This window comes from Dipodomys spectabilis, unplaced genomic scaffold (assembly GCF_019054845.1).
Source record: "Dipodomys spectabilis isolate Male_0828 unplaced genomic scaffold, ASM1905484v1 ptg000095l, whole genome shotgun sequence".
NCBI lineage: Eukaryota > Metazoa > Chordata > Mammalia > Rodentia > Heteromyidae > Dipodomys > Dipodomys spectabilis.
In genome coordinates, this window is record NW_024870772.1 from 30,831,744 (window position 1) to 30,853,953 (window position 22,210).

At 41.1% G+C, this 22,210-nt stretch overlaps 1 protein-coding gene across 1 annotated transcript; it reads right to left on the reverse strand.

Moving 5' to 3' along the window:
* Position 1: 1 nt before the first annotated feature.
* On the reverse strand, positions 2 to 17,133 carry Mtif3 (mitochondrial translational initiation factor 3). The gene is made up of 4 exons (XM_042685528.1): positions 17,038 to 17,133; positions 3,724 to 4,187; positions 1,027 to 1,184; positions 2 to 202 (listed from the first exon to the last, which is right to left on the reverse strand). Exons 2-4 carry the CDS (start codon positions 4,184 to 4,186, stop codon positions 2 to 4), a joined length of 822 nt encoding a protein of 273 aa, XP_042541462.1. The 5' UTR covers position 4,187; positions 17,038 to 17,133.
* Positions 17,134 to 22,210: the final 5,077 nt, after the last annotated feature.

The following is a 22,210-nucleotide window of genomic DNA, read 5'->3' on the forward strand; positions in this document are numbered from 1 at the left end:
GCTAAACACTCAATTCCCTGTCATTCCCATTTTCTTTGTCCAGAGTATAGCTTTTTTGGCCATCTTCATATGCCTTCTCTTCCTTTTTGCTCAGATGACGGAAAACACATGTGAAGGCTCTTCCTCCTTTAACAGCTTGTGGCTTGGTTAAGAAGGCAGCTAGTCCAGGCATAGTCTGGAGTATTTGGTTAAATATCTCCTCCTAAAACAATCCAAAATGAATTTAAAATCGTCATCTCTGATGTTCTTTAATGAACACACACAAAAAGCCAGAACACTTGAATTTCTGCTATTTAAATGACTGGCTAGGCAATTCACATAGGATTAAGTGACTGAAGTCTGTACAGGAACTCCGTGAAACTGACACACTGCAGACTTGATGGTCCTGTCTCCACTATTCTGGCACTAAAGGGCTCCATTTAGCCCCGGTGTAACTTTTTCAAAAGCATATACACCAATGGGTTTGGGCCTTGACAATATACCTTCCTTATCCCCAAATTTGTTAGCTCAGTGCAGTTCCCAACTTAATATGCTCCAGGTCAATTGGGGGTGATTTTTAAAAGAACTAGAAACCCCGGGCTCCAACAGTTCATATTTCTTGGGCTGCACCCAGGCCTAAGTGATCCCCACATAGCTCAGGTTGAAAACCACGGCCCCAGTGCTGCCTTGAATAGGTGATAAAGTTACCAAAACTTTAAAAGCAGAACAGATGCCTAAAAACTCCTGGGATTCTACCCTATAACATTCTCTAGAAGACAGAGAGAACCTAAGAGAGGCTTCTACTTTTCCTATGTTAAAGGAAAAGTAAAATATATGCTTTCTGTGAAACAGAGTACTATATACCTCTTATATGACAGAGCAGTGTTTTCATATTGCAGCTGATGTTAGAATGGAAAAACAGTGTCCATGCATTTTGAGAAGCTAGAAAGCTGTTACCTTTACTTGGTCCTAGAATTATCAGTCACCTTTGTTTTTAATTTTTCAGATTTTCAACAATTTTATATTAGAAAACCTGCTTTTACTTACCATTTTATTTTCTGGCACATCTGCATTTTTGCTCTTCTTTATGGTAACTTGAACTTTGTATTTTTTCTCAATCCACTGCTGAATCTGTTTACTCTTTGTGTTCAAATCATGTTGTGCAATATTTGAAGAGAAAGTTAATTCCTTTGTCACAGTTGGTCCTGGTTTAAAACTGAGATTTAGTACGGGGACTATTTAACTAATCTCTTTTAAAACTTGAACTTCTCCCACAGCTGGTTAGGATCTTAGATTACCACAAAAACCCTAACAGTCCCCATCTGTCTTTGAGTTTTATGCCCAGGAGCTCCTTTTTTTAAAATTTTTTTTTATTTTTTTAATTTTTTTTTGGGTCAGGTCGTGGGGCCTGAACTCTGGGCCTGGGCGTTGTCCCTCAGCTCTTCAACTCAAGACTAGCGCTCTACCACCTGAGCCACAGCACCACTTCCGGCTTTTTTTCTTTTTGCTTATGTGGTGCTGAGGAACCGAACCCAGGGTCTCAGGCATGCAAGGCAAGCGCTCTACCACTGAGCCACCTTCCCAGCCCCAAGGAGCTCCTTTTTTTTTTTTTTGTCGGTCGTGGGGTTTGAACTCTGGGCCTGGGCGCTGTCCCTCAGCTCTTCAGCTCAAGGCGAGCGCTCTACCACTTGAGCTACAGCGCCACTTCCGGTTTTCTGGTGGTTTATTGGAGATAGGAGTCTCACGGTCTCTCTCTCCTGCCCGGGCTGGCTTTGAACTGAGATCCTCAGATCTCAGCCTCCTGAGTAGCTAGGATTACAGGCGTGAGCCACCAGCGCCCGGCGGAGCTCCTTTTTTTGTGAGGGAGATAAGATTTTTACCTGGCAAAGGTATTTAAAATTCAAGGAGGTTTTTACATTACATGGAACTACAAATCTGGGAGAAAGATCAAGAGAAATAAGGATGAACAGACATAGGAAAAAGAAAAAGGTGCTTAACTGGTGGAAGGCAACACAACAGGAAATGATGGTTTCTCACCATTAGCAAGATAAAAATTAGTGTGGCAGTACCAAGTGTGGGTGAGAGTGCAGAGGAAGATTTCATAATGTTGATGCTGAGTGCAATTTGACCCATTTAGGTTCATAGAACCTAGAGTATGCACAAGTGTTCATAATAATGGAAAACTGGGAACAAGCCCAAGGTCATAGAGATGTCATACAGTAATTATAATAAATTAGCTGCAGCTATTATATAAATGTGGACAGATCTTGAAAAAATGTGCCTTTTACACATTTTACACAGTATATACTGCTTGTGAATATATCTAGATATAATGAGTTTAACTTGGACTGGCTTAATACTCCAAAACCATGAATTGAGCAGGGATACTTTTGGGGAGGATGAAGGAACTTCAACTTTTTTGCAATGTCTTGTTTTGATTTACTTTGAACGATGGGTAACATGTTTATAATCTTTTCTCTGCATGCTTTTAACATTAAAAGGTAGCTGAGATGTGGCAAAATACTTGCTTAGCAAGTGCAGTGTCATGGGTTCAATTCCTAGTAACAAAGAAGACAAAAAATAGTTAAAAAGTTGTTTTAAAGGGCTTAACACCTACTTGCTTGCTCTGAGTCTCTTATTGGGACACATTAGCTCCTTTGACACATTTTCTTCAACTTCTCCAAACCTCTCTATTCTGTTCAACTGTTTGGAATATGACAGTTTGATGTCTTTATCTCCCTGAATGTCTGTTTTCCAGTCAACATCCTTGTTAAATGTTGCTTTGTAAAATGGAAGTTAGGGGGCTGGGAAGGTGGCTCAGAGGTATAGTGTTTGCCTTGCTTACATGAAGCCCTGGGTTCAATTCCTTAGTACCACATAAGCAGAAAAGGCTGGAGATGGAGCTGTGGCTCAAGTGGTAGAGCACTAACCTTGAGCTGAAGAGCTCTGGGACAGTGCCCATACCCCAGAGCTCAAGACCCACAAGGAACAAAAATAAAATAAAAATAAAATGGAGGTAAGATAAGGTGTGACTTTCCTTAAGAATACAGCTTCAGGATGGCTGCACTGGGACATCATCTCTCTATCCTTTGTCCCAGTGTGCATCCTACTTCATCTCTCTATCCTTTGTCCCAGTGTGTAGTACTTCATAATATTCAGCACTTTCTGAGAACCATGAAAAACACATCCTTCCCATACAAATCATACCTCTATGAGTCTTCACTGAATAGGTGACTGAAAGATGACTGGCCAAGTATGCAAATCCACATCATGACCTATACTACAAAAGAGTATTATGACAAGCGAGATGTTCTGTGAATCCCTTCAGAATTTAGAAAACCAAAACAAAGGATGGAGGTTAACTTGCCTAGACTAGGACAGGAACTGGCACTCATTTCCAAATCTCATGTCATTATCCATCAGCCACTCTGCCATAGCATTGGGAGCCAAGGCTATGGTATAGGAGAACGTTTTCATTATTTTTTTGGTTCACTTTATTTCTCCCTCACTTCATATATAAAGGAAGAGACACTGGACACAGATCAAGAGAAAGTGAAGAAAAAAGGAATGGGAATAAGCAAGGGATGGAAGAGGAAACAATACTGGGAATGTTGGTGGAATTATTAAGAAGATTGAATGGTCCAGTTTCTCATTACCCCTTGTCATAGGCTCCTTGGCAAATGCTGGAACTTAAACTGACGTGCAGTTCTAAAGGATTCAGGTAGCACACAGCAAAACACATACCAGTTTTCTGTCTGTTTTCCTTCTCTCTCAGCCTGAGCCGTTCCTGGTGGATCTGCACTCCTGTCATGAGCTGGTATTCTGGGGGGTCTGTGCTGGAATTCCTCTGCACCAGTCTTAAGTCTCGCTCATCCATGAGTCTGATCACATTTGCTCGGTGCATGAGTCCCAAGTCATTGCCATTTTCATCAAAGACATGAATAATTCGCTCGCTAATTTTCCTTCCAGTGTTAGAAAAAGTGGTGCTACTCTTTTTCTGGATTTTCTTCTCAACCTGTGTGTCTTCAACAGAACTAAAATCTTTTGTATGGATTAGGTAGGACAGTCTTGGGCCAGAGGCAATTAGAAACAACTGTGCTGGGGCTTCTTTTATAATGATGATGTGTTTACTAAAACACCTTCTAATGCAATTATTTTCAGTCTTCACAGCTTGTAGTATTAACCTATTTAGAAGAGAAGCAGCCATCCTAAGAAAATAATGAGAAAAGTTCATTCAGGTTCAATCATTTATTCCTGTGGTCTATGGCAAGGCATGTGGGAGTCTGTAGAGGCTGTCCTCTATGAATGTCATGGAAGGTACTATTCTCAGGATAACCAGATGCATATGTGGGAAGGTTGACACCTATAAGGTAGGCTACTAGGTAACCCTGGCCAGACCAACTCATGATGCTCCAATCAGTCCCTTATGCAACTGGTTACAGAAGTGAACCTATGTGAAGTGCTTTTTGATTTTCTACTTTTTCTTGCACTTTTGGTTCTACTTAACCATTTTCTCCACAACTCCAAAAGCAAAAAACATTCTGAGAGGGTTTATTTATGGGGATGCTACATAGAAAATGTTTGTTGATTCATAAATGCCTACTTAAAAGTTTCCAATATGATTAACTGCTAATAATTTATCAGTGTCTGATGGTATATAAATGATACCACAGTTAGGGAGAGGAGACGCTCTAAGAAGGAAACTGAGCAAACTGAAAGGAAATACCCTGACACAAATCAATTGCTAACCATAGACTCTACAGAGATTGGTAAGCATTTAAAGCAGGCATCACTAACAAATATTAGACAACAAATATTAGCCTTAGATATATGTGATGAGACATTCATTTCATGCTATAAGACTGAATCTTCAACATATAAAATGATGTTTTTACTTTTACTTCCTTTTTTTTTTTTGGTCGGTTGTGGGGCTTGAACTCTGGGCCTAGGCACGGTCCCTCAGCTCTCCAGCTCAAGGCGAACGCTCTACCACTTGAGCTACAGCGCCACTTCCGATGTTTTTACTTTTAGTTGCTTCTCTACCATACTGTATCTCTGACCTTTCATACAAATCTTCAGTAGAAGCTCAGGCTGAAGGGTAAAGGGACCACCCATCTCACCAAGAGATATGCTAGAGAATGGAGATGTTGAATGAGTGTGAGTTGTGAGAAATTACAAATGCCAGGAGGTACAGCATGGTATTTCTCAAAGCTGGTTCCTGTGATACCTGTGTGAGAATCACATGGGGGTGTTTAAAAATAGAAATAAATGGTAGGATTATGCCTATAATCCTAGCAATTTAGGAGGCTGAGAGCTGAGGATTGAGGTTCAAAGCCAGCCCAGGCAGGAAAGTCCAAGAGACTGTTTATCTCTAATTAACCATCATATAAAGCCAGAAGTAGAGCTGTGGCTCAAATGGTGGTGCTAGCCTTAAGCAAAAAAGCTCTGGGGCAGCACACAGGCTGAGCTCAAGGCCTAGAACTGACACCAAAAAAAAAGTAGGAACCACTGGCCCTGGCTTTGATGCTATCCCACCTGATCATTATCCTTCAACTGTCATATTGGCAAGTGAAATGAAAACCAAAGTAATGGACAATCTTCCTTAGCTCACTTGCTAACACCCAGTTTACTGTTTTGGTTCTATTCTCTCCACACTTTCAGACCTACAAAGTTAACTGCCTGCCTCCCTTAGATAAGTAACAGTCATCTGTGAGTCAACCTTTCCAAATTTCAGTTTTGGATGTTCGGACTTGCTCTCCCCTCTGCTTCCCTGCCTAATAGAATGTGGACATACAGCCTTCCAGTTGCCCAAAACATCAAAGGCACCAAAGGCATCAAAGGACTTACAATTCCACCAGCAAATTCTACTGTATCCAAGATGCAGCCTTTCTCACTACCACTGCTAGCATCCTGCTCAAAATACATAACTCACTCTCTGCTCTTGCTTTGCCCCTTAGAGTTAATGACAACAATGGCACCAGAGTGATCCTTTTAAATTATGTCAGCACTGGAGATGTTAGCAGAGCACGGGCCTATCATGTGCCAAGCATAGGGTTACAGCTGCAAATAGATGGATGATAGATATAGAGAAACAAACAGATACAGATGGATAATAGGTAGGAGACAGCTATAGATAATAGGTAGGTAGGTAGATAGCTGAGATAATAGGGAGAAAAACAGGGAAGAACAAAGGAAGGAATGATACTGACCAACAAGCATTGTACTCATAACCTGACTTATAGAGTTGTACCTTTGTACAATTACTTAATAATAAAAATGAATGGGAAGAAAAAGTGAAGCAGTGCTATCTGAGGCAGCCTTGCTGCCTCTTGCTGTTCCATAGGAAGAATGACCCTGACCATGTTCCCCTTTTGGGCCGCTGGACTCAGAACTCCCTTGCCTTGAAACACAAATTAAGAATTTTCCAGCTTCTTACACTCTATCACTTTCAAGCCCACAACCTAGCTTTAAAAACAACTCCATCATGTATGTCCCCTGTGTGACACATTTCCTAGTATTTGCATAGATGGTCGTCATCTCTTCACAGGGATGTAAGTTTTTTTTTTTTTTTTTTTTTTTTTATTGTAAAGCTACTATACAGAGGGTTACAGTTACATGAGTGAGGTTATGAGTACACTTCCTCTTGAACATTGTTACCCCCTCCATTGTTTTCCCCCTACCATCCCCTCCCTCCCTCCCTTCCCCGAGGTTCTTTTTTTTTTTTTTGATTGTGATTAAATGATTACATAATTTCAAAGTCACAAGTAGGGATGTAAGTTTGATGAAACAATGAAATGTGAGCGTTTTGTTCACTGCTGTATAATGTATAGGCATGGAGGAATGGGCCTGCCAGCAACTGACCTTTGTGTGTTCAGATACACCTTTTCCCCAGCACACTCCCCACTGGAAGCTGCTTGCTTCACATTCCTAACACCACTATCCTTGAGGCTCTAAAGGCACATACTTCATCACCGTGAATGGATGATGTGCTCAACTAGACAATATTGCTAACTGTAGGTGGAGCTCCACCTATTTGGATATTGAATGGATCTAAGGGCAAGCAGATTGGATTTTAAAAAGAGATGACATATTTCCTTTTTAATAATTAAAAAAAAAATCAGACCCTTACACTAGGCCTTATCACTTAAAGGTTTTACCACCTCTCAATAGCCCCAGTGTGGAGACCAAGTACTTTTAGGAATGTTAAAGATCCAAACTATAGTGGTCCCCAAACTAAGAAAAGCAGAAAAACCTAGAGCAGAGAACATTTTCCACTAATAATCAGAAAAACAGCAGTATCAAGTCCCAAATTTTTTCTAAGAACCAAAGTTCTTTGCAAACCTTTATAATTTCATGTCTAAAATTAGTGGTATTTTTTCCCAAAGTCTCTACCAACAACAGATACAAAGTTGTGTTATTAACCATAAATGAATTATTTAAATATTAAGTGCCTTTTAACCTAGCAGTTATGAGTGAAAGCCAATGTGCCCTATTTAGCAAATTACCAAATGTAAAACATTATGTAAGTAAATTAAAAAGAAAACTATATAGTAAAAGACAGAAATAACTCTGGTTGAGAGAGAAGACAAATTATTTTTCCCTTTCTTCCTAATTTCATTGTTTATTTTTTTATGGAAAGTATTTTTTTTTTGTCGGTTGTGGGACTTGAACTCTGGGCCTGGACACTGTCCCTGAGCTCTTCAGCTCAAGGCAACCCCTCCACTTGAGCCACCGTGCCACTTTTGGTTTTCTGGTGGTTAATTGGAGATAAGAGCCTCACAAACTTTCCTTGCCTGGGCTGGCTTTGAACCATGTTCCTCAGATCTCAGCTTCCTGAACAGCTAGGATTACAGGTTTGAGCCACCAGTGCCTGGCTAAAAGTACATTTTTTAACTGTACTAGACTCAGAAAAAAATAACGTAAAACTTTGTAGAAGTCTCTTAAACACTTTCAAGATGAAAGGGAAAGAATTGTGCTGAAATACGTTTTATTTCAAAGGCCTTTCCCATTGCTCCAATTTTAAATTTTAATAAGCATTACATTTTCTTGCCTAAGGAGTAGATAAAGCAGGTTACTGTAATTAACTTTGAATGGTAGCTCAACTGTGCTTGAATTCAGCAGTTAAAAATACACATATTCCTTCAAAACTAGTTCTTATAAAAATATAATGCAGCAGGGTGCCAGTGGCTCACACCTGTAATCCTAGCTACTCAGGAGGCTGAGATCTGAGGATCGCAGTTCAAAGCCAGCCTGGGCAGGAAAGTCCGTGAGACTCATATCCAATTAACCACCAGAAAACCCAAAGTGGTGCTGTGGCTCAAGTGGTAGAGTGCTCTCTTTAAGCTGAAGAGCACAGGGTCAGCGCTCAGGCACAAAGTTCAAGCCATACAACAAGAACAACAACAAAAAAGCAAAATTAAGAAAAAATAACACATTCACACTTAACATACTGTTAATTCACATTCAGCATAATGTTAATTCATGTAATGAAAATTTAACATGTTAAATGTGAATGGCAAATAACCAACTCTTAACTTCAAAATTCTCTATTAAGAAAACTTTTAAACTAGAATAAATCATGTTAACTGAGGTTAGCCAAGTTTAAAGAGACAAATGGCCCATGTTTTCTCTCACACGTGGAAGCTAGATCTATATATATGCCAGAACATGATAAATTATACAGGACTCCAGGCATTCACACACAGACACCTTACAAGAGGAACACAAAGACAATGCCTATGTGCATCTTTTTTTTTTGAAAATGCCTTTTTATTTCTTTATTGAGATTGAGTACATAAACTTTACAATATTGTGGGATAGTGATATTTAGCTAAAGTCACAAACACATTTTTTAACCTTCACAAGGTGAGTTATCATTATCATGGTTTATAAAGCTTGGGAACTCTATAAACTTTGACAATACAACCATTTCTTCCAAGTCGGGTGATATGTACATTCCTTTCCTTTTGCTTAGTGTAAGCTGTTCCCTCTTTTTCTCTCATTCTCTCCCTCCTATTGCTGCCCTTGAGTTGCATAGTTCACTTTAATCAATGTCTAGTGCAGCTGATGGACCCCTCTACTGTATTTTTTCCTGTTTCCCTCTGATTCTGTGTCCTCCTCCTAGCTTCCCTCATTTATGCCCATGAATACACCATATGTGGGGTCAAAAACATGGAGTCATCTAAAAACAATTTGACAAATTAAGAAAAGGTTCTTTGTTTCTTGAGTCCTGTTTACTTTGTCATATCGTTGCGTTTTGAATTTAACATCCACTTATCAGGGAGACCATGTGCTGTTTGTCTCTGATCTTGGCTTATTTCACTCCACATGATTTGTTCTGCCTATGTGCGTCTTATCAGATAAAATAATATTTATTTAAATGAACTCCAGGAAATGGAAACAAGAGGGGGTTTTTCTTTGTTACTGTTTTTGTTTTCTTTCTGTCTTATTTGTTCATTTATCTATCTGGTAGGGTAAAGAAGACACAGAAATAGAGGGACAAAGGGTGAACAAATGCAGCAGTGGTACTCACTAGACACTATGTTGAAAATGAGCTATGCAACTTGTGAGTAGAATGGAAGGGAAAAACTGGGAGAGAGCAAGGAAAGGGGTGGCATTGTTCAAAAAGAAATGTTCTCTTTACCTGACTTATGTAACTATAACCCCTCTGAACATCACCTTTAAAATAACCATTTTAAAAAATCGTGAAATAAAAAAGAAAACTTTTAAACCTGTAAGTCCAGTATAATAAACGGTGCACAGGGCCATTTCATCTCCACCCCCCACAACCATCAAAATAAACCCTATGTTATCACTGTGTATCTACAGAAGGTGTTCTTTTATCCTTTTAGTAACTGCAGTGACATTATCTCAGTTAATAATCCTCCCTTTTTATCACAGATAACTACTGTTCAGATTTCCCTGAAACTTTAATTTCATTTGTTGATAATTCATTAACAGTTTAGCAGAAGAGAGGAACTCCCTAAGGATCAACTGTGATACAACTCAAATATGAAAGAAAAAAATGACTAATTCATTTCAACACACTGAATATGCAAAAACATACCAGAATTATAACTTACCACAACTGCATGTAATCATTACATGCTGGTACCCCACTATCAAAAGGGCTAAATTTGTAATTTAATTTTTTTTTAAGCTGAGCATTTATCCTACCTTTTTAGGAAAAACTGCATTTATCCCCTATGGATTAAGAAAGCTATTCTTTAGAGAAGAATGACAGCTGATAAATGGAGAAGAAAGTAGAAAATTATTAGAAAATCACTTTGCTATCCTCAATGACATCATTGATTCAGGTAATAGAACTGCAACAAATCACTGCATTGAAAGCTGAAGACAAAAAGTTACTTCAGGGGGCTGGGAAGGGAGCTCAGCGGTAGAATGCATGCCTTGCAAGCATGAGGCCCTGGGTTCGTTTCCTCAGCACCACATAAACAGAAAAAGCTGGAAGTGGTGCTGTGGCTCCAGTGGTAGAGCGCTAGCCTTGAGCTGAAGAGCTGAGGGACAGCGCCCAGGCCCAGAGATCAGACCCCATGACCGGCAAAAAAAAAAGTGGGCTGGGGAGGTAGCTCAGTGGTAAAGCGCTTGCCTTGCATGCCTGAGGCCCTGGGTTCGATTCCCAAGCACCACATAAGCAAAAAGAAAAAAAGCCGGAAGTGGCGCTGTGGCTCAAGTGGTAGAGCACTAGCCTTGAGCTGAAGAGCTGAGGGACAGCGCCCAGGCCCAGAGTTCAGGCCCCACGACCGGACCCCCCCCCCCAAAAAAAAGTTACTTCAGAATAAGTCGACACTCAAAAGGTGAAAACACACTCTCAGAGAAGAGAGCTGACTGAAACCATAACTACAAGTCAGAGAGCATCAGCAAGGATGGAGCAACATGACATTCTAGTGCATGCCACAGGAAGCTACCCCAAGTATCCAGCACCTTCCGTGAGTAGAAGCCTTCTCAAGGAAGCTTCTCTTTGCCAGGCACTGGTAGCTCACATCTGTAATCCTAGCTACTCAGGAGGCTGAGATCTGAGAATCTCTTTCAGAGCCAGCCCAGGCAAAGAAAGACAGTGAGACACTTATCTCCAATAAACCACCAGAAAACCAGAAGTGGTGCTGTGGCTCAAGTGGTAGAATACTCTCCTTGAGCTGAAGAGCTCAGGGACAGCACCCAGGCCCAGAGTTCAAGCCCCACGACTGACCAAAAAAACCCAAAAACTTCACCTGAACCTGATACAGTTTCTAGACCTAGGTTCCAGTTTCCAGGAGTACCAGGGCCAGATTCAGAGAGGAGAAATCTGACGAGACCACAGGAAAAGTCTCACAAATTTAGATTATGGGACACAGCAACTGGTTTTATGTCTTAAAAACAAAAGAGTCAGTATCTTTGGGAATGAAAAGAGAAGAAGCAGACTATTCTTTTTTTTTTTTTTTTTTTTGGGGGGGGGGGGGGAGGTCTCGTCATGGGGCCTGAACTCTGGGCCTGGGCGCTGTCCCTCAGCTCTTCAGTTCAAGGCTAGTGCTCTACCACTTGAGCCACAGCGCCACTTCCGGCTTTTTTCTTTTTGCTTATGTGGTGCTGAGGAATTGAACCCAGGGCCTCATGCATGCAAGGCAAACGCTCTACCACCGAACCACCTTCCCAGCCCAGAAGCAGACTATTCTTAAACAATAAAATCAAGATGCAGTCATATGCAATGTGTTGGGGAAAAGGTAGCTGGAAAGGCATGCAAGGGATGAGGGAGAAATGTAAATATGGATTAGATGTTAAGACTACAAGAGAAGTGCTGTTAATTGTCTTCATGTGAAAATAGAATTCTTAGGAATGAATGCTAAAAGTATTTAGTACCATAACACCTGTCACTTATTTTGAAATGGCACAGCAGGAAATATAAAGTTGATAATGCAATTATGGCTGCTCACTTTTTTGTATGTTATTTTTTAAAAATAGTTTTTAAAGAAAATGAATAGCCCAGAGAGAAAAAACTTAAGTCATGTCAGTATTACTATTTCTTGTCTGTGAACTTTATATTTCACTGTAATTTAATAAACTGACATTCTGGTTTTATGCATCTTGAAAAATACATTCCCTTTATTGAGTAACAAGCCTATGTCTAACTGACTATAAATGAAGACAGCGCCAGTTTAACATTCTAACTTTTTTTCGCATTGTACATTATTGCTTCCTTGATCTAGTTTTCAACCAGCCAAATTTATAAAGTGTCTCACCACACAAATACTGATAATTTCTGTGAACTTATACATGTTTTGCTAATTAACAGTTGGAAGTCAACATGTCTGTATTTGGGCAGTGTCTCTCAGGAAAAAGGCCTGCCAGCAGCCTCTGGGGATGATGGTATTTCTTACCAGCTCCTGTGAACCACTGGGTTGTGGAAAAAAGGAAAAGGAAAAGGAGGGAGAGAAGAAGGAAGGAAGGAAGAAAAGGACAGAATTTTTAGGAAGGAAGAAAAGGACAATCTTTAGGAAGGAAGAAAAGGACAGAATTTTTAGAGGATGAATAAAAATTATAAACAATATATGCAGGTTCAATGGTAGTAAGCTATGATGTCTAATATTATACTTCACTTTTCAAGGCTGGTATAAAATAGGAAGCTATGTTTTCTCATGAATGGTCTCTGATCGTGCTGTCAGATTGGTGTAAGTAAGTAAAAAATAAAGGGATTTATGTTCATATGGCAATATTGGGGGATTTCTCTCCCAAGAATATACTGCCTGAAACAGCCATAATATTCTAAAAGGCAGGTATTTTAAAGTTGATTACTTAAAATTACCTACAAATTACTTAATTACATAGTAGCAGAGAGCTATTTCTGATGTGATGACTTTACTCAGGTCATACTGTGCTGTAAGAGTCTGCTTTAAATTTGGTAACTAGCTCAAACACACATTTTATTTGTTCCTTATGTACTTACATACTCACTGAAATACTTAAAAATGAGGAATTAGGATGCCTATTAAGCATTCAATGACTGTCCTAGAATGATATGTGAATACAATGTCAATTGCATTGTTCCAAAGGATACACAGTAATTTTAATGTATGAACCTCACAATGAGAAATAGAAATGATTTAAATATTAAGCCACTAGCTAAGCACCAATGGCTCATACCTGTAATCCTAACTACCTAGGAGGCTGAGATCTGAAGATCCTTGTTCAAAGCCAGCTTAGATAACCCAGGAGACTCATATAATGTCTAATTAACTACCAAAAAGCTGGAAGTATTTTTATGAAAATGTTTAAACATGCAAAGAAGTTGAAAGCCTTTACAGCAAAGAAAACCCGAATGCTTACCACCTAGATTCTATAATTCACAACATGTCATCTTTGCTTCATCAGTCTATTTCTCTTTCTACTCATTTTGTTTTGGTACATTTTAATACTTTTGAGAATGCCAAAAACTTTGGCATACATATAATACATGTTAAACATTTGTTTACAGTTCTTAGCTTTTGATGTAATTTACATACAATGAAGTGTACAAATCTTAATTAAGCATATCGTGAGTAGTGTAAACTACTATTAACATCATTACTATCCAGAAAGTTCTATCATGTCTTTTCCAAGTTGGCCTCCATCCTGCCTGAGAGCATCTGTTATTCTTATTTTTTCCCCATCATTGTCTGACCTCATATAAATGGAATTAAACTGTAGGTACTCTTTAATGTAAGACATCTAACTGTAATGTTTTCAGGATTCATCCCTTCTCTTGTCATTAACTCGATCCTTTTGATTTTTTTTTCTTCCTCCTCCTCCTCCTTCCTGTGCCAGTCCTGGAACTTGAACTCAAGGCCTTGGTGTTGTACCAGTTGTTCAAGGCTAGCATTCTACCACTTGAGCCACAGCTCCACTTCCAGTTTTTTGGTGGTTAACTGAAGATAAAAATCTCACAAACTCCTGCCTGAGCTGGCTTCAAACCACAGCCCTCAGATGTCAGCCTCCTGAGTAGCTAGGTAACAGGCATGAGCCACTGGCATGAGGCTTTTTAGTTTTAATTTTACTTTATTATGTCATTACTAGAACTTGAACTCAGGGCCTCTCACTCCTGCTTGGCTTTTTCAAAAAATACAAAGCCTGAGCCACATACCTGTCTGGCTTTTTAATGGTTAATTGCAGATAAAAGTCTCTCAGATTTATCTGCCCAGGCTAGCTTAGAACAAGGATCCTCAGACCTCAGCCTCCTGAATAGCTAGGTTCAAGAATGGGCCACCACGGGGCTGGGAGTGGTAGAGTGCTTGCCTTGCATGCATGAGGCCCTGGGTTCGATTCCTCAGCACCACATAAGAAAAAAAAAAAAAACGCCAGAAGTGGCGCTGTGGCTCAAGTGGTAGAGCGCTAGCCTTGAGCTGAAGAGCTGAGGGACAGCGCCCAGGCCCAGAGTTCAGGCCCCACAACCAGACACAAAAAAAAAAAAAAAGAATGGGCCACCAGCACCTGACTCTTGATTTCTAAGAACATACTGAAGTTTGAAAAATAACACCTAGGCAGTTTGGATTAGGTTCTTATGAATAAAACTTCCAAGAACATTTTTATGCCCTTAAAAATGACTAAATTATTGTGCTCTATTGGACATTTGCATTGCCCTTACCAACACATTGTTTTGTACCTTTTGTGAGGTACTATTAGTGTATTTGCAAGGAAACTTCCTGAAATATATAAATAAATAGCATAGTAGATATGAGTGTGTGGGGAAACTATATAGACTGAACAGATGAAATGCTTTTGATTATTTGTTCACTCATTGCTCTTCTTTCTTACTTGCTGATACTTATTCACAAGCTCATACTGATGTCTATTTATTCCAGGAAAGATTGATTAGAGTTACAGATTCACATGACTACATATTTCTGAAATTAATTTTGGCTATTTCTATCACTCTTAAGAATTCTCTCTCCCACCATTTAAAGGAGTTTCAAAATATCTTTGAGCTGGGTACTAATGGCTCACACCTATTTACTCAAGAGGGTTGAGATCTCAGATCAAGGTTCCAAGTCAGCCTAAGCAGAAAAGTCTAAGAGACTCTTATCTCCAGTTAGCCATAAAAAAGCTGGAAGCAGAGCCATGGTTCATGGGATAGAGCATCAGTCTTGAGAGGAAAAAAAGCTTACAGACAGTGCCCAGGCCCTAAGTTCAAGCCCCAGTACTAGCACACACATTAAAAAAAAGTCCTTGACTCTGACTGTGAGCTGTCCCCTCTGTCACATTTTAGCCTGAGCTTGCACTATGCCTACTGGGCCTTCATGGTATGCTCCCTTGGCTCCAGTTTTGCTCTTCCATTTGGAACACAAAGCACTCTCCATAATGAGGTTAAGACATGTAAGAGCTATAAGTCTCTCTTACAACATTGAGAAGAGTCCACATATATCTTTGGTCAATTACTTAACCCCATTCCTTTAGCTATAAAATTGAAATAACCGTCAAGAAATGTTTGAGAACCTTGTAAACACAGAACTAAAGACTCAGCATCAAGTTGGGCTTCCTCCTGCATGTTAATCATCTAAATGGCCATGTCCTCTTCCACGACTCAGTATTTCAGTGATTGTGCATCAGAGACAAATGTTCTCTTTGACATTTCAGCTCTCTCATTTTCACCGTCATTCCAATACCATGTCTCATTTACTTCAAATCCCAGTCAAATCTACTTCTCTCCATATCCTCTGCTACCTCTGTTGTAAGATCATTCATCTCTTGCTAGGCCCCACTGCCCTGTCCCTACACCCAAAGTCCTGCTCATTATCCCCTCAACTTCTACTTCTTCAGGTTCTTGTACTGCCCAAACAACACCCTACTCTAATCTTTCCCTTGGTTTAGAAAACCCAGATACGTGTCTCCACTCTTTTTCTCGGGGCATTATTTTGATTATCTCCCACACTAAACAGGATCTCTTGCCTCCCTCAAGTGTTTGTTGATATTAGATCTTAACATTCAATGTTTCCATAATCCAGTTTCTCCTTCCCTTATAACACCAACACTAAAATTTTGTGATAATTTACCACTATTACTCTCCCTCACTTGACCTTAAGTTGTGAAACAGGGAACAAGTGTGGTAAATTCATTAGTAGAGAGCCTAGCACAGTAAATAGCAGTTATTTTACACATCCTGCCAGCCACCTCTGTAGTTAGACTGAAGCCTTCCATAACACGTGTATGAATTACAGCTTCTGGGTTAAAACAACAACTTATTTTACTTCTTTCAGGATCCTTTAAAACTTTTTTTTTTTTTTTGTCAGTAATGGGGCTTGAACCCAGGGCCTGGGAGCTGTTCCTGCGCTCTACCACTTTGAGCCACAACGCCACTTCCGTCTTTCTGGTTATTTATTGGAGAGAAAAAGCTCCCGGACTTTTGCAGCCACGGCTGGCTTTGAACCTCGAGCCTCAGATCTCAGTCTTCTGCGTAGCTAGGATTACAGGCGTGAGCCACAGAAGCCCGGTTGTTTTAGAACATTCTAAACGATGAATGGGGCTTTTTTTAAAAAAAAAATCCTTCATTCCGCAACCTCTCCCACTAAGATTTCCACGTGCAACACCTGGCAGCAAGCAAAATCCCCCTGCCCAGCCTTTCAGTGCAGTAGCAGGTACAGACAAGTCCCCGAGCAGGCAGCAAGCACTTCCGGCCAGAGCGGACTCAAGTCTCCAAAGGGCGGCCACGCCCACCTGAGGCCACGCCCACCTCGGGCTCGCGACCCGCCTCTGCCAGGAGGGAAGTGAGGACGTCCCGCAGGAGTGCGCGAGTACGTACGTACGTACGTGCGCGAGAGCGGGCCGGCGTGGCGTAGCGCGGCCGGGATGGCCCGGGAGGGCGTCAGGTTACCGCCCCTGAGAAGCCGCACTGGGTCCGACGGCGGCTTTAGAGCCCGGCTGAGTCCCAGGCCTCGCAGCAGGGCCTGGGAAGCCTCCCCGCCCTCCGCACGGCCGCCCAGGGTGGAGCTGACCTTCCGGGGACACGCGGCCGAGCGCGGTGCCGCTCCCTCTGCAGGGACGGCCCCCGAGGCCACGTCTCTGGCCTCTCGCCTCTCACTTCCCTAGCCTTACCTGTCCCGGGGTCGGCGGCAGTCGGTAAAGTCCGGCTTAGGGAGCCCGCGAACCGGCGCAGCCGCGAAGCCCGTTTCGCCTCCCGTAGTGGGCGGGGCTTCCCGTGTCTTTTAAAGGGAAGGCGGCTGGAGCTGCCCCTTTCCGCTACAGTTAAACTCCTCCGACAGAAAATGCTGAAGCTTTGGGGAGGTAACTTGGGGAGATAGCGCTGCTCTAGGGGGAAAGGGAAGCTGAATGTGTTGAATATTCCAGGGATCGCACTCCCTCCATTAACACTAATCTTTTGAAAAATAACATTTAATATTCGCTACAATGTCTCATCAACAGTTCAGCAGCACTGTCTCCCATGTACAGGTGAACCCACAGACTCAGATAAGTGCTGGCCCCTCACTGGCTGGTGTGAAGCCAGGCCTGCCCTTCTCTATTCTTTGACAGCAGAGTCCTCAGTGACAGCCTGAAAATCTGCAGTCGGGACTTAGTCACCGCTATCCTGTTTATTGGCTATTTGTACACTGGAACATGTTGGTTTATTTAGTTCTCATCAAATAACTCATTGAGCGCGGGCTCTTATATCTAGGCAGTACTGTAGATGTAGAAACTATGGCAACGTAGCACGTGAGAGCAAAGACCAAATCTTTAGGCACTTTAGGCAGTCATAATCTGTGAAACAGTAAACTGGAGCAATTCTTGTTTGTTGTTACTGTAGAGCCAGGGTTCGAATCTGTGTTGGCCACGTCCCAGTTAAATGAATTGCTTCTTCAGTTCTCCATACCAAGATGAAAGTGATGATGTAGAGGCTGGGAAGGTGGCTCAGTGGTAGAGCGCTTGCCTTGCATGCCTGAGGCCCTGGGTTCGATTCCTCAGCACCACATAACCAAAAAGAAAAAAGCCAGAAGTGACGCTGTGGTTCAAGTGGTAGAGCGCTAGCCTTGAGCTGAAGAGCTGAGGGACAGCGCCCAGGCCCAGAGTTCAGGCCCCACGACTGGACCCCCCCCCCCAAAAAAAAAAAGTGATGATGTATGGATAAAGTGATTCGCTTTAGATGAATCGGTTGGTGTTCAGCAGGTGTCACATTGGTGATAACATTTACTTATTTACTTATGAGCCAGACACTTACTATATATATCAAGTTACTTTAATCCTCAGAATAACCTCATGAGCTAATTGCTATTATTGCCCATTTCATGGGTGAGAGAACTGAAGGATAGAATTAAGTGCTTTACTCACCATTACACACAATAGCAGGAGAAAGGGAGGGTGGCAGAGAGAAAGACTGAATGTGTAGCTCAATGGTAGAGCACTTGGTTAAGCATGTGTGAGGCTCTGGCCTCAACCTTCTGCAGAGAGAGAGAGGAGAGAGAGAGAGAGAAACAGGCAATCCAGCACCCCAGATTATATGCCTTTTATATGCTACTACACTCAAGGGATAACAGAAGTTAACAGTTACCTAGTCTCTGAAAATAGTCAAATGTATGGAAGGAACTGAAGCATTTAAGATGCAAACGAAGGATTCAGGAGTTTGGAAAGATTATGTCTTGAAGTTCATGCCACATAGTCCCTGGTAAATGAGGCCAATTTTGAAGGCCTGTGGGTCCAGAGTCGATGAATTTTTGGGCAGCTTTCCAATGGCCTTAGTCAGATGTCCGAAGACCCACAAGATGGTGGTTTAGTGTTCTTGAGAGTAGACCTGCAGGAAAGAGGGATTTCTTTTTATCTCGAGCTCTGTTTTAACCTCCAGGTGAACTGGGATGTGGTTGCTTTTAAAGAACCATTGAGAGCTTGGTGCTCTGTGTGTTTGTGGCAGGTCCTGAAGATCCTTAAATAAGGCAGTGGAACTGGCTTCCTGCACAGTCCTAACTTGCTAAGACAACATTCTGGCTTGGGAAAATAATTATTGTGCCGCAAATCTGTAATTTGCTCCATTGTGTGCACAAAACAGTACTGTCAGATGTGTAGTTTCCCAACTGTCGTTTCTACCCGTAATCTCCCTTGTCTCAAAGCATAATCTCACTAAGATCCAAATCCTAGTAATTCTAAAGCTGCTCCTTCCTTCCCTCCCTCCTTCCTTCCTTCCCTCCTTCCTTCTCTTTTCTTCCTTCCTTCCTTCCTTCCCCCTCCCTCCCCTCCTTCCCTCCCTCCCTCCCTCCCTTCCTCCTTCCTTCCTTCTTTCCTTCCTTCCTTCCTTTCTTCCTTCCTTCTTTCCTTTCTTCTCTCCCTCCTTCTTTCCCTCCTTCCCTTCTTTCTTCCCTCCTTCCCTCCCTCCCTCCTCTTTCTCTTCCTTTTCCTCTTCTTCCTCCTCTTCCCCTCCCTCCACACCTCTACCAATACTGGGGCTTTAACTCAGGGTTTTGGTCCTGAACCTTTTTTTTTTTTGCTTCAGGCTGGTGCTCTAGCATTTGAGACACACCTCCACTTCTGGCTTTTGCTAGTTAATTGAAGGTGAGAGTCTCCTGGACCTTCCTGCCCAAGCTGGTTTTAAACCTCAATCCTCCTGAGTAGGCTTTGAATCTCAGCCTCTGAGTAGTTAGGATTACAAGTGTGAGCCACTAATGCCTTACTGTAAAACTTGTGTATTGTCTATATCACATAGTAACATCCATGTTAATTGCCATAGCAGGTCTATGAACTCTCAATGATGTTTTGCTCTGGTGAAGGATTGGTGGAAATGTTCTATCCCTCTCCTTGCCATTAGCTTTGAAAACCCTCTTCCCACCAATGCACAGGGAACCTTCCAGAACCAGGGAGGCATATATGACTCAGTAGTTTAGACCAAGGTCCTTGAGATAAATCATTCCCACAAAGGAATTATTTATTCTATGGGTAATTTCTTTGAAAAGTTATTACCATTAATCTGTTTTCATGTTGCCATAATTACTATAACAATTTTAATTTTTTATGGATTCTTTTTCTGTGTGTACCAGTATTGAGTATTGAACTCAGGGTTTTGCACTCTTGTTTGACTTTTTTGTTCAAGGCTGGATGTCTACCACAGTCCTACTTCTGGCTTTTTGTTGGTTAATTGGAGATAAAAACTCTCACTGACTTTTCTGCCTGGTCTGGCTTCGAACTATGATCCTTACATCTTAGCCTCCTTAGTAGCTACAATTACAGATGTAAATCACCAGTGCCTGGCCTTAACAATTAATTTTAAAAGTGTATATTTATACTAGTAAAACTCCTAGTGTATTTTTTTTATTGTTACTATAAAGGTGATATACAGAGTGATTACAGCTATATAAGCCAGGTAATAAGTATATTTCTTTTTGAACAATGTCACTCCTTCCCTCCTCTCTCCTGGGTGTATTTTTTAGTTCTATACACAGTGCAAAGCCTATATGGGTTCACATATGCAGCGGATTCTTCAACAAGTCCTTGTTCATGGATTATAGTTGATTTATATAGTACCCTCTCTATATGACTATAAGCTTGATCAGGGTAGTTTTTCTAAAATAGAAGAACTGAAGTCTATTATGTGTGAGATCCTCTGTTGTGCCAACTAATTTGAGCGGACATGAACTATCTAACGAAAATGGCAGGACATCTAATGTTACAATATCAGTTTAATAGCTAAGAATCTGCTCTGTTTAGTTTTTCATTACCAACTTTTCATAGGACATAGAAAGCAATATGTGTATCTGGCTTCAGCTGAGTGTTAAGAACCTCATTTAGATGTTTATTTTAAAAGATGATTCATCAAGTGCTGATGGCTCATAGCTGTACTCCTAGCTACTCAGGTGGCTGAGATCTGAGGATTATGGTTTGTAGCCAAGTTAGAAAAAGTCCTTGAGACTTTTATTTCCAATTAATCTCAAAAAAGTGGGAAATGTAGCTGTGTTTCAAGTAATAGAGTGCTAACCTTGATCACCAAAGCTCAAAGACAGCACCCAGGCCTGGAGTCCAAGCCTCTCTTGCTGGAAGCCTTTGTGTAGAATCTGTGCTGTTCAACCACAGAAAGAGTGTGTCTAATTCACTCCAAACATATACACATTATTATACTTCAAAAGCAAAAGCTTCTAGGAAAGGAGATTTAGCTCCTCATATCAGTGTTTTCTAGGTCTTTTCCTTCGTGTAACCTAACTTCGCCAGGTTGATGCTTAGTCAGCTTCCCGGGTAGGCTGAAGAACATCTGGTGACCACATCTGTGTTATAGCCCTTCGTGGGTTCTCAAACTGTTTATAATTTCAGGACAAAGTTCTTTATCATGTGTAAGATTTCCCATGATGCTACAGTTCAGATTAACCCTTGCTTTGACCAAAACACTATGGCACCCATTAATACACAGTAGTAGTTGTGATGAGTAAAACTATTTAAAATAGTACATATTGTAATTGACTTTTGTACAGTTTTCACATATGCTAAGTAGAAGTATTTATGCATGGAGGTTCCATTTCTTTTCTTTGAAAAGTCTCTGTGCCCCTAATTAAAGCAGAAAATAGGTTCAAAAATCTCCTTTGGGTTTCCAACAGAGCCATGTGTTTCTGTTTCAAAACAAGTCATTTTTTGAAACATTAAATGAAAATAATTCTCATTGCTGTCATAGAACATCATACAGGAAGGTGAAAAGGAAGTGCTGAAATTTTATAAGGTGGTCCATGTTAATTACTGTGAAAATCAAAGCAAAACAGAACCAAGTTGTTAGTTTGAATTTTACATTTAACATACAATCTAATGTACTTTTTAAAAATATTTTCTTCTCTCCTTCCCCTCCCTCCCTCCCTCCCTCTCTCCTTCCTTCCTTCCTTCCTTCCTTCCTTCCTTCCTTCCTTCCTTCCTTCCTCCCTTCCTTTCTTCCTTCCTTCCTGTCTTCCTTCCCCCCTTTCTCTTTCCTTCCCTCCCTCCCTCCTCCCCCTCTTTCTTTTTTGCTGCCAGTACTAAGGCTTTAACTCAGGGCCTAGGTGCTGTCCCTTAACTTTTTCCACTAAAGGCTGGCACCCTACCACTTGAGCCACAGCTCCAGTTCTGGCTTTTTTGGTAGTTAATTAGAGATAAGAGTCTCATGGACTTTCCTGCCCCGGCTGGCTTTGAACCAACATCATCAGATGTCAATCTCCTGAGCATCAAAGGCTATTTTAGAAAAGCATCTAGTTTAAACACTTAGTTGCTCCCTTCCAAAGGAAAGCATGTCTGACAGCAATTACAGTGTCAGCAATGGAACACATTTGTGCTTTCACAG